Source organism: Taudactylus pleione, unplaced genomic scaffold, assembly GCF_031769625.1.
Source record: "Taudactylus pleione unplaced genomic scaffold, aTauple2 ptg000113l, whole genome shotgun sequence".
NCBI classification, from domain to species: Eukaryota; Metazoa; Chordata; class Amphibia; order Anura; family Myobatrachidae; genus Taudactylus; species Taudactylus pleione.
Genome location: NW_028284515.1, coordinates 15,566,988 through 15,580,249, shown reverse-complemented (window position 1 = coordinate 15,580,249; position 13,262 = coordinate 15,566,988). Strand labels below are relative to the sequence as shown.

The 13,262-nt window shown below is 42.2% G+C and overlaps 1 protein-coding gene across 4 annotated transcripts in view; it reads right to left on the bottom strand.

The window, feature by feature from the left end:
- Positions 1 to 1,498: 1,498 nt before the first annotated feature.
- Positions 1,499 to 13,262, bottom strand: part of NUMB (NUMB endocytic adaptor protein) — a 122,653-nt gene continuing 110,889 nt past the window's right edge. For 3 of the 4 annotated variants that reach the window (XM_088471262.1, XM_088471266.1, XM_088471263.1), the window contains 4 exons: positions 7,606 to 7,920; positions 6,644 to 6,784; positions 5,314 to 5,481; positions 1,499 to 3,424 (listed from right to left, as the gene is read on the bottom strand). In XM_088471262.1, the coding sequence (XP_088327388.1) occupies positions 2,718 to 3,424; positions 5,314 to 5,481; positions 6,644 to 6,784; positions 7,606 to 7,920 (1,331 nt within the window). In that variant the 3' untranslated portion in view covers positions 1,499 to 2,717. The remainder of the gene's footprint in view (positions 3,425 to 5,313; positions 5,482 to 6,643; positions 6,785 to 7,605; positions 7,921 to 13,262) is intronic. The other variant, XM_088471267.1, reaches the window with a different exon arrangement.

Sequence of the window (13,262 nt, the reverse complement as noted above, 5' to 3'; positions counted from 1 at the left end):
TTTGAAGGTATAATTTTGAAAAATGGGGCACAGAGGAAGACTATCCTAAAGGCAAAGGTAAGGTAACATTTCCATTCTTCCTCATTTATAGAATATTCCCTATGGACATATGACACAGCTTTACTGTAATACACAACTGTACGCAGACACACACAGAAATGCGCATGAACACTACACCAACAACCGCATCTTCTCAAACTTCATATTAAACCGTTAGATGTGACACTGGATAATGACTCCATGAGCATAGCCCAGATGTGTGTACCCTATGAGGTGCACATGGAGAGCCTTGAGCTGGCTGGTGTTGGGAGATACATTCCTGTCATCCATGTCCATTCTAGCATTTCATATGAACTATAAAAGCCCTACTTCTCCTCCTGGAAGAGGTCTGATGCACATCATAAATTACACACGACTTCTAAAGGGACCTCATTCATTATTTCTTTTTACATTGATTATCACGGTCTTTAAGTAAAAATTCTAAAATTTACATGGACTATTACAATAACAAACAAGAGATATATTGTGGTTCCTCAGAAAACAATTTAGCACAGTGGTTCCCAAACTTTTTTGAATCACGGCACCCTAGAGTATAAGAATTGTTTTCACGGCACCCCTAAGCCAAAAGTTTGTTATTGAGAAATTCAGAAAAAAAAATGATGTAAAGAGTAAAGTGAAGTAAATTGTGGTTACCTGTCATCCTTAGGCTCAGTTATGTGGTGGTGGACAGGTTTGTGCTTCTGTTTGTCCACATATTTACATTACACTGACCATAAATAATTTGATTTGGTGCTGGACAACCAACCTGAGGCACCCCTGCAAGTGTCCCGAGGCACCCCAGGGTGCCACGGCACACAGTTTGGGAACCACTAATTTAGTATTCTTCTGAGAAGCTAAAAGACTAATGCTGGGCATGTACAATTATCAGCCATATATCAGCGAATTGCCCAGAGAATGCCACTAATAATTATCGGTCTGTCGGACATGCTTTAATTGTCCAACATACACTGACAAATGCGGCTGACTAATCTGATCTGTGCTGGTGCGGCCGACCACCTGACACTTCCGCTGTTCCTTCACTGGGAATGAACGGGGGAGATGTTTCCTCCTCAGAGGAGGAACACAGATAACGCGCCAAACACTGACATACAGACATAAAGTGTATGGCTGCAATATATGATGGTTACAGCTTGTCAGATAACAGTGCGTGCCCAGCATAAGGCATTTCCAGTGTGTTGGAATTAATTTTACTGTTTTTGTAAAAAAATCTGTAAACCAAGTCAAAAATACTGTATTTTAAAGATGTTTTCCCAGAAATGCAGCTATGCAACCACAGAGGGGAATTTCTGGTAGACAAAGTCACTGGGGAATGTATCACAGAGTATAGTTTATTTCACAGGTTAAAATGCAAATTACAAAAAAAAAAATTAGAAAATGTAACCAACAGCTTAGAAATGTATAAAGAAGTGATTAAAGAAAAAAACTCTCGGAAAGCAGAAAGGAGGAAGTGAATTATTTTCCACCACCAATGTTTATTCTGTTAAAGTAAATCGGTACAAATATACATATATATGACCAAGACTGAACTTACAGATAAAAGATGATTCTCTGTGAATTGAGGTATACAAGAAGCAATAAAACAAAAAGGAGAACACCGAAATAGTGGAAAAAAAAAAAAGAAAGAAAAAAAAAAGGCTTTATAGGTAAATAGATATACTGTGCATATTTAGATCATAGTGGTATTAAAACTCTAAGCTGCATATATTAATATATATGACAAAATATATATTAATATACAAAATATATAAAACATACGTATAAAACAAAAGACCAGCAGTTTGTCAAAAGAACCAACATTTATAAAGATAATACATACATATATAATATTTTAGGCAAAATTTAACTGTTGAAGGACAAAAGGAGACAGAAGGTCTGCAATGGCTTTTACACCATGCAAATACTGTTCTTTAATTTGCATTTTTTTTTTTTTAAACAATGTGCTACTTATAGCTGAAGGTGACTTACAGCAAATTAAAATAAAACCACAGGCAGTCCAGTTATGTTTTATATAAGAATTAGCAGCTAAATCATATTATATACAATTACTAGCGACTGAACCCTTATTTTATTTTAAACTTTGGCAAAATTACTTACAAACTTATACAACCATTAATTAAACCAAACTATTTAAAATATCTGTAATGCATAAAAATAAAGATTTTGGCTTTATTCCCTTGTCTGCCAGTAGGGGGTGCTGCAATTCAATGCTTCAAAACTGCACTGATGCCCACATTTGTCCAGCAGCTCAGAGTTTAACATGTTCCCCCATAGAACCCTCTCAATCTTTATATGTACATATATATTCTCTAATATTGAGATGGAAGCTCAGGCACTACTACACTGCTTTGCAGAGTCATATCTCTGGTATGTAGCCATGTTTCTTTGTACAGAAAATACATCCATATTTTTTTTTTTTCTTTCATTTTCATGACCACTGTAGAGAATCTTCTGATGCACTTTGCTGGGGAAGCCTATGAAATATCTGGAGAAAGAGCGCAAATGTATTTTCCACACATGTCCAGTGAATGTAGTCTTTTGCGGAGTATTGCAACTTTCAGTCCCATTCATTGGTCCATTTCTAATATATCATATAAAGATTTTAAGAGAAAAGAATCAGCGTCCTTAGTTCCCTCTGTAGACCCATGCACATCACTGCTTTAAAGTTCTATTTCAAAGGTCTTCTGAAGATCACCAGAGAAAGGATTTGTTGGGGAAGGGTTTCCGCAAGCTTTTGATTTACTTTCTAAAGCGGCCCACTGGGCTTCAAATGGATCTATAGTTGAAGACGTTGGAGGCCCTTGCTGGTGCCTGGCACCCAAATCCCAACCACTGCTCTCTACCCCATTAAATGACATTGAACCATTTTGTTGTTTGGGCGCTGGTTTGAAGAAGGGACTGCTGGTTGTACTGTTTGTTTCATAGTTCGGGAATGTCTGTTGCTTCACCAGACCTGGAGATGGTTTCTGCTGATAGACTTGTGGGTGACCAGCAGCTCCAAAAACATTAGCAACCATCTGTGAAGGTGTGATGCCCACGACTGGAACACTAGGAGCTGGGTAGCTCATTCCATTTGCGACAGTGTAAGGTTGTTGCACAGACATAAAGGCAGGTGGCAAACCTGGAACTATAGTGACTGTCACTGGTGGTGGTGCAATGTAAGTATTTGCTGGGTAAGACTGGGTGGGATTTGGGGCACCAACAACAGACTGTAGCAGAGGGGGAGGAGCTTGGATGGCAGGGACAGGGGATTGCCTTTGCTGAGCTTTAACAGTTTTGGAAACCTCTTCGAGCCACCGGTCTGCCTCTGAAGGAGTTCTCTTGTGGTTGGACTGGACTACAGTGGAAGTGGACGCATAGTGGCTCCCTGTGAAAAACAAGACAAAATGCTGAACAAAGGGAAACCTAAAGAAGTATGGAGGAAGTCTTAAAACATTAGATTATCTTTAGAATAGGAGGTTTACATGCCACCTCTCACATGATCCTGCCATTCATATAATCTTGTCTCGCGCACTAAAAATAGCATACCCAACAAAACTAAAAAAGTTTCTTAGGAGTAGTTAATCAGATGCTAAGAATGGTGAAAGCAGTCCCGGTTTGCAATGCGAACATACAGCAGGCTACATGAAACCACTCACAGGTGAGCTAATAGTTCAGTATCATTTACTGCTGTGGTTCAAATAATGTTTCCCAGATTCAAAACATATTACTATGTAAAAACTAAAAACCATAAGAAACACAAAAAACATCTCCAGCAGTCTCTGATTCCTTTCTAAAAAGCAAATTGCTCTACCCCATAGAAAGTTCCAAAGTAGCTTCTATCAAAATAAGAATATTTTTGTTACGTCACTTTTAATAATAATAATAATAATTAAAAAAAAACAACCCCACGCAGATAACTGCACAATTCCCACAAGAATTCACAATTCTTATTTATGAATTTACTTTGCAGCTTTTATTTGTAAAGACGCCACTAATGTCCACAGCACCGTACAGATCAAAAATACAAGACAGGATAAAATGGGATCGGTATGAAATCCCGAGGCTGCAAGTGCCTAAACCTAACCCTTCCCCGCAGCCTAAACCTAAGTCTCCCAGGGGGGTGCCTAACCCTAACCCCCCTTCCCGTAGCCTAACCTTCCGGGGGGGCTGCCTAACCAAAAGTCCTCCCGGGAGCCCCTAACCTAACCCCCTAACACCTGTCATTAGACTCCTGCCGGGATTAGACAATCGGGAAACTGGCGGCCGGCATTTTGACCGTCGGCTCCCTGACTGCATCCCGATAAAACGAGTAATAATATGAACAGATTTACAGCGTAACAATTGGTAGCTTAGAACTGACACATAATAAACAATAATACTAAACACAGCTACATAGTTGCAAATGTGGGAATACTGCTGGCACATAACAAATGTAGGCATAATGCTCACATATAAATAATAGTAACCGAAACAAGCTGGTTTAGATAGTGAACAAGGGGAGGGATAGAAACGTTGGGAGGGAGGGCCCTGCTCGCAAAGAGCTTACATTCTAAAAGGGGAAAAGGAGGAGAGAACAGTAATGTTCACATCGGCATAAGGTGGAATTCTTATTTAAATCTGAAATGAAATGCATAATCCAGTTCAGGTGTTTATACTGATGGCCCCACAGGAGTAGATTACAAAGGTTACTCCACAGCTGTTGTGAATCTACAAGTCCCAGTATGCTTCACCAGCTGATCAGTGGGAAGGTATGCTGGGACTTGTAGTTTCACAGCAGCTGGAGAGCCACAGGATGGCCAGGCCTGATCTCTGAAGAAACATGCATGAATACAAGACAACAATCAGAACACTCTAACTAGCACGTGCAAGAAGAATGCAGAAAGTAAAGCGGAAACTCAGAATCTGAGGTTTTGTACAATATCGCTTTGTGAGAGAAGAGGAGGCGAATGAGCTTATGTTCCTAAACCAAGGAAAACCAATCCTTAAGACAGCAGATGACATTTCCTATGAAAACACCACAATTCTCTTCGCCCTAAGCTATATTTAAGTTGGAAGCTGGAAACGGTCACAGATTGCAAAGTGTTGTTGTTAACAAGGCCACCTATGAATTAGTTTGATGTCCGTGAATCAGCAGATTTCTTGAGGATGTGGTTTTAATACCCAATAAGTGAAATGTAGCCCTGTGCGCAATGCGCTGCATCTTCCCAAGATAAGCAGAATCAAAGCATATCCGCAGTAGTAGAGACGCTAATCTACCCACTGATGTTCTCTTACCAACTACAGTGGCCACAGGCGGTGCTCCGGCGCCAGCAACTTGTGGAGCAGATGCTGTAGGAGCACTTGCCCATGGATTGGTCTCACGAACAGGGGCTGCTGCGGGGGCCACAGACACGTGAGCAGACTTAGGAGCAGGCAACGTGAATGCAGAGGCAGTACCATTTACTGAAACGTGACAATGAAGAGGTTAGTCCATGCACATGACAGAAGCAGAGACTAAAAATGCCTAGAGAAAGCAGGTTATAGATGTTGGTACCGAAATTCCTGAAAGACGTGGCGTTATCTCAGCTTGCATGTAATACATGCGTAACAACACAGAAACAGAGGTCAGATAGCTAGCCACAATAACATCAGTCCAGGCATTTCCCCTGATTCAGGGTTGTACGCTCTACAGTAGCTGCTTACTGCAAAATGATGCTAATGCCGCAGGCGGCCTCTTGTGGAAATAGTCGGCTCCTGCCGGCTTATGTGATCTGCAGCTGCACCGGAAGATGCGGCATCGGATCACTCTGCGTGAACATCGGACATCTGCGTAACCTTCAGGTTACTCAGGATGGCTGGTGTTTTCACACAGCTGAAGAGAGTGAAGCTATATAGGTACAAAGATGCAGCCACTGGCCCAGCACGTCCCCGTTTTCTGGGATGCTGTGTCAAAATGAGCACTGCAAGTGAGCAAGCAGAAGGATATCTGTACATGTGCAGATCTTCAACCATAGGGTTTGCGTACAACTCTGAATCAGCTCCATTGTTACATAAAGGAAAAACTAAAAAAAAAAATAATAATAAAAGAAAAATAATAATAATATATAAATATATACACATACACACATACTTACATATACATACACACACGTCTATCTATTGCTCTATCTATAGATCTATCTATCCATTTATAGATCTACCTACGTATATAAAAAAAAATAATTTCACCATCTACAAGACGTTTTTGTCAGTATTCCAGTGGCATAAGGGAGGAGCAATTACCAAAACGAAGGGAGGACAAATCAAAAAGTACAAGAGAATAAAAACAAACATAAAACCACGAACACAAATTGAATTAAATACTTACAACAATAGTGTTCGGATTCTGAATAATGTTAATCTATGAACATGGGCATACTAATTTAAAACAACGTACTATATGTAACATTTTAAAGGTATCTATTAAACAAACAAAAAAAAAAAAGAATAATAATCCTGTGCTGAATGCTGATACACTCATTGTCCATTTGAGGAACCCTGTGAAAATACATAAATAAATCACAGCGAGAAGGCAGAACTATAAGAAAAAAACCCATAATCTGTATATAGATTCTACAGTACAGACCTTCAAATGGTGGAGACTGTGGCGTGGTGGGTTTGGTCATGGGCGCTGAAGTGAAGGGGTCTTCAGGTGGACCACTGAAAGTGTTGGTGATCTGGGAGCACAAGGCGCTAATGCTGTCAGTCTCTCCTTCCATCTCCGCTACTGTAACATATACACAAAGAGCTTGAGTAAGAAGAAAATGAACAACGAAGGAAGGTGATAATGACAAAAACAATCATTCAATAAAACAAAGTGAAAGATAAATTCCCAACTGATTTTGACTGTTTGTTTTCTATAGATGATCGGAGTGGAGAGGCTTAGTTGTCTAATTTTCAGTAAATACTTGGTGTTGCATAGTCTTACGATGGAAGGCAGTGTTTTATTTGATTTAATTGTGGTCAGTGTCCCCAGCAGCTTACAGAGCCTCCAATATGTTCACAAGGAAACTGTGTGTAGTCTGGTCTATATTAAAGTAATGTATAAAATAAATACTTTGGAGTACGTGCCAGAAACCGAGGTACACTGCACGTAAGCAGTTTATAAACCCGGCGATCTGTTCTTATAGAATAAGCATAAGACAGGCAAGGAATTACACATAGCAAGCAACATCACAAGCTAACTAAATCACTTTTTGCCAAGTCAAACACTTCCCATTTTAATCACTTAAACATTGCCAGGCCCCTGGTAAACCAAACACACAGCTGGAGTGATGTACACACTGTGCAACAGCTGTCGGGCATCTTCCTCAAATACAATTTGTTGGGAAATAAAAGGTAAATCTCATTTGTGCTGGTGTAGTTCAAGCTAAAGCAAAATAAGGACCAAATGAACGCTAAAACTATATTATATCCAGCTATTGTGGAAGCCAACACAACCATAACTCGTGGCAAGATGTGTCCCCTCTCCCAAACCATAAGCTTCATGAAGTCAATTCCCTCGTAGATGGGAGTCCCTGCAATCTGGACGGCAGGAGCAGCTCTTACCTGGGTTAACAATTTGAAAGTCTGTTTTCCTCTGCACGGTTGACGGTAACTCATTGATTCGTAAGGAAAGCTGCCGCTTGAAGGGGGACATCTTTTGACTAAGAGCAGGGAACCCCCTGAAGGAGCCTTGCCTGGCCAGTTGTTCTACAGGCGCATGCCGGCGTGGAATCATGTGCGGGTTGTTTGCATCTTTGCTGTCTTGCAGCACGTAGACTTCAGACGTTGGTGAGGACGGCAGTGTCGGCGTAGGGGCCAAAGTCACGGTGGCAGGTGTAGCAACAACCGATACAACCACTTTTGGTTCAGGATCTACAGCTAAACACAGAGGAAGAATACAAATGTGGAATAAATGCTCTGCCCCACCGCAGTGTAAGCCTGGCGCAGTGGGAGATTCTCTTTTCTGGAGAAGGGCAGACCGTTCAATCAACACATTGTAGCTTTACACAGCAATGTCATAACCTGTAGCAGTAACTCATCAGTACTAATGTAAGCAAAATAGATTTATATTACTATATAATAACACCATGAAGTACAGACACACACAAGGCTATTAACCCCTGTGTTGCCAGCATCGTTCTTCAACAAAATAACCTTCTAAACCAGCATTAGCATGCGGTTTAATGATTTTGGCAGCACTAAATTAAGCTTAGCCTGGAATAGGAACATAATTTTTAACTATTATCCACTAATTTTTAAAAACACAACCCCCCCCCCCCATGCTTGATGATACCCATAATAGAGAATATAATAATTAAAAATCAAATTAAGTTGCCAACAGATTTGGGTGTCTATGTATTATGCCTTGGAGAGATATATAGTGGAGAGAGATAAATTACCAACCAATCAGTTCCTAACTGTCACTTTACAGGCTGTGGGGTCTATGTACTAAGCCTTGAAGATAAAGTGGATGGAGATAAAGTACTAATCAGCTCCTGTCATTTTTTTAAACAGCCTGTTGAGCAACAGTTAGGAGCTGATTGGTTGGTACTTTATTTCCGTCCACTTTATCTCTTTCCAAGGCTTAGTACATAGACCCCTTAATCTGTGTAAAGACAGAAAAAAACCCCCAGGATTTTGGTACTTACCGATAAATCCCTTCCTCCGATTCCATAGGGGACACTGGAGGCTTCAGGCAGTGGGGTATAGACGTGTGCTAAGTGGGAGCTGGCACTTAAAAATGTAAAGTGTAACTAGCTCCTCCCCCTCTATAAGCCCAGTCTTAGGAAACTGTGCCCGAGGGGAGCTGAGAAAAAGACAAACGGAAGAGGAGGCGGCGAAGCAAGTACACAGAACATTTTACAAGGTTGAAATAACAGTAACACAAGAAGAGACGTCAAACAGTTCTCTAACAGTCATAACATAAAATGACCACAACCCTGGCAGGAAGGAATAGCGCAGGGTGGGCGTCCAGTGTCTCCTATGGAATCAGAGAAAGGGAGTTATTGGTAAGTACCAAAATCCTGTTTTCTCCTTCATCCACTAGGGGACACTGGAGGCTTCAAACAGAGGTGATGTCCCAGAGCTCCCATCACAGGCGGGAGAGCGCTGAGAACCCTGCAAAACAGACCGGCCATACTGCGCTGCAGAGGCCACAATGTTAAATCTATAAAAACAAATAAAGGTATGCCTGCCAGACCAAGTAATCTATAAAAACAAATAAAGGAATGCCGGCCAGACCAAATAGCCGCCTGGCAAAAAAACTCCATGGAAACCCCGCGAGCAGCCGCCCACGAGGAACCCACTGAGCGAGTGGAATGCGCTGTAAAAGAAGGTGGAGGCTCCCTAAATGAGGCCATATACGCCTTTCTGATTGTCAGACGAATCCAGCGGGCCAGCGACTGTTTGGAAGCTGGCCAACCAGGACGAGCAGCATCGTACAAAACAAATAGAGTGTTTGTATCTATGTGGAGAGGACTGCAGCCATAAGTAGAACAAAGAGCCCTAACAACATCCAAGGATCTTGACGAAGGTGAATCCTGTGGAAGAAACCGGTACCACACTAGGTTGGTTGATGCGGAAAGACGAAGCCACCTTAGGAATAAAATCCACTCTTGTATGGAGGTCCGCTCTATCCTCATGACATACCAAGTATGGAGGACAACAGGATAGAGCTCCCAGTTCCGACACCCTCCTGGCTGAGGCCAGTGCGAGAAGAAGTGTTACAGTCTACGAAAGGAATCTTAACTCTAAAGACTCCAAAGGTTCGAACAGAGAAGACTATAAGCAAGAAAGGACGAGATCCAAATCCCATGGAGCCGTAGGAAGAACACAGGGTGGTCGTAACCGTATCATACCCTGCAGAAAAGTCTGTACCTCCAGTATCAATACCAGCTTCTTTTGGGTGAAAATCATCAGAGTTGAAATCTCTGATGAAATCCTATCTAGGAAGAAACGCGTTAGCGAACATCATTCTGTGAAATTTTGGAGACCGGTTGCAGTAGCACTGACACTTTCTCCAGCCCGGCTATTACTGTGCTTTTTACACAAGACTCCACAGGCATCCAAAGCAGGTGCTTCTATTACCGCAGGACAAGCACAGTGTGAGCAGTCTCTATTTCACCCGGAGGCAGCATCTCACATCCATAGCAGGAGAGCAACACGGCACTTTGGAGCGGCTGAGTCCCGCATCTGCAGCGGTGAGGTGTGATACATCACTTGTAAGCACCCGCTGCTAGTGAATTTATCGGGGAGCCTGTATGAACAATAAATAAGGAATATTCTCCTACACCAGTGATTCCAACCTCGGTCCTCAAGGCACACTAACAGTCCTGGTTTTGGTGATATCCATGCTAAAGCACAGATGGTTTAATCAAAATAACTGAGGTACTAATTAAGTTGCTTGTGCTCAAGTATGGCTATCCTTAAAACCTGGACTGTTAGTGTGCCTTGAGGACCGTGGTTGGGAACCCCTGTCCTACACATTATATTGGAGTAGAGATCATTTCTGCTTAGCTGGACGCGGCTGTAGCTACATACTTTATGCTCCATAAAATAACCACTCTCTCACCGAAACGTGTTTAGTGGCTAACAAGTGCCACATCCATCACATTTGTTTATTTCATTTTTCTCCTAATGGTCCTGGAAGATATTTCTATTTCTCATTTATGTGGACAAATGTTGACAGGAATTATTATGGGAAACATTATTGCGGCTGCAACCAAGGATACACTAAAGAACTGACGGTTGTAACTTTCATATGATACATAATCACCGACACTCAGTCAGACTGATTTAGTGCTTGGGTTCACAGCTTTTGAATAAAATTCTTTGCATACTGTGCAATGTGGATTGGACCTACATTATGCATGATTATGTAAAAAATCTTTATGATTTTTCAACTTTTTTATAATATAGATTCACTATTTTGTATTGATCGGTTTATTAAATTATTAACAGCACATTTGCATTTTTATATTCATTTTTACTGATTCATTTATTTATTCATTTATTGTAGTGATGTGTAAATTGGATTAGTTCCACGCCCACAAATAAGGGATTAAGAGATTCTTCCCAGCGCTGTTTTTTGGATATAAAATTTAAATCTGAACTTTTAGAGAACCCAAACCCAGACCAGCTGAAAAACCTGCTTGCAGAAAAAAAAAAAAAAAAAGCTGAAATCTGACTGGGTTGAATTCTGTTGGAGGAGACGCTCTACGTTCACCCCCTGAAACATAAACCTTCCAAATACGGTGGTAATGTTTTGAAGTAACTTCTTACCAGGTTCGGAGCATAGTAGGTATTACCCTGGGTGGGATCCCTCTACGTTTTAAGAAGGCCCTTTCAACAGCCATGCAGCCAAACGTAGCCGCTTTAAGTCTGAATAGACTAAATGAGCCTGTAATAAGAGATCTTCTCTTAGACGTAGGGGCACGGATAGCCAATCCGCAGAAGTTGAAATATGGAATACAAAGCTCTGCGTGGCCAATCCAGAACCACCAGTAAAACCTTGGCCTTCTCCCTTTTGATGTGTAGAACCGTGGGAGAAGAGGGAACAGAGACAAATTGGAACTGCCACGGCGTTGACGTGTGTCCACTGCCACTGCCTCCGTCCGAGAGCAGTAGAGAGGCAGTTGATTATTTTGACTGGATGCCATGAGGTCAAACCTCCGTAAGACCCCACCGTTGGACAAGCTGGTGAAAAATATGAGGATGTAGTACCCATTCCCCTGGATGCACGTCCTGCCGATCGCAAACTTTTCCGTCCAGATTAGAATCCGGCTTACTTGTTTTATAGCTGGCCGACTTCTGGTTTGTTTATTTATGTCAGTCGTAGCGTTGTCCGACTGGACCCTGACTGATCGGCCCCGCAACAGGTGATCTGCTGTCTGAATAATGTAGAAAACTGTCTTTAATTCCAATATGTTCATTGGCAGACTCGCTTCCTGTGATGTCCAGCGGTCTTGGAAGTGAAGTTCCTGAATGATAGCCCCCCAGCCTCTCTAAGAGTCCAATCCCACACTCCGAATCACTTTCCCTCCATTTAGGTGTACAGAGATCAACCACCAGAGAAAGGATATCCAAGTTCTGAGACTTAAACTTACCCATTGGTGAAGGAAAAATGGGATCCTGTCCATTTTGAGAAGAGGTCTAGCTGAAACGTCCTTCCATAAGGAATGGCCGTGAATGCCGCAACCATCTTCCCCAGGAGTTGAATGCAAACATGCACCGATACCTGACGACATCGAAGGACCGTCCTCACTCACCATCTCCTGAATAGAAGTTGCCTCTTCTGAGAGAGAAACACCCGCTGATATAATGTCCATGATCATTCCCAGAAACTGTAGCTTCTGCGTAGGTTGCCGATGGGACTTGGGAAAGATTAGGATCCATCCTTTACGAATGAGAAGGCTGTTAGTCACTGTGATGTGCAGTAATTTGTCCCTGGAATGGGTCTTCAGAAGTTGATCGTCCAGGTGAAGGATAAAAGTGATCCCTTGTTTCCATAGGAGACTGAATCACAGCCATGACTCTTGTGAATACCCTGGGGGCTGATGATAAGCCGAAGGGAAAGGCCTGAAACTGGAAATGTGAATTTTGAACTGTAAATCTCAGACTCTTGGTGAGGCGGCCAGATAGTGATGTGAGGGTAGGCGTCCTTGATATCTTGCGATACCATGAATTTGCCTTCCTCTAGGACCACAATCACCGAATAGGTCTGACCGAGCCATCCGGCTTCGGATCCACGAAGAGAGACTGCAGTAAAAACCATTTCCGGTCTGATTTCTGGGAACGTGGATCACCACTCTCGTGGATAGAAGCCTGTCTATTGCTTTTTGTAAAACGACACTCCTGTCATTGGAAACTGGTAAACCTGGTTAAAAACCTATGAGGAGGTTGAAGCTGAAAGACTAGCTTGTATCCCCGAGTAATGAGTCCATACTTCTCTGAAGCCCCAAAGACGTGCTCCCACTCTGGGGTCCCCCAGGTGAGAGGGAAGCCAGTCATGCACAAGGTTTGGTAGTGGACTTAACCTCCTGTTGAACAGATGTTGTTGCGGTTTTGCCATGTCCTCTGGAACCACGGGAAGTTGATGGACCTCCTCTGAAGCAACCGCGTGAACATCCCGGAGCATGAAAGGACCGAAACGAAGGTCCAGAGTAAGATCTTCTAGAGAGAGGAGCCGCCGACAGAAGAAAAGTGTATTTACCCCCAGTAGC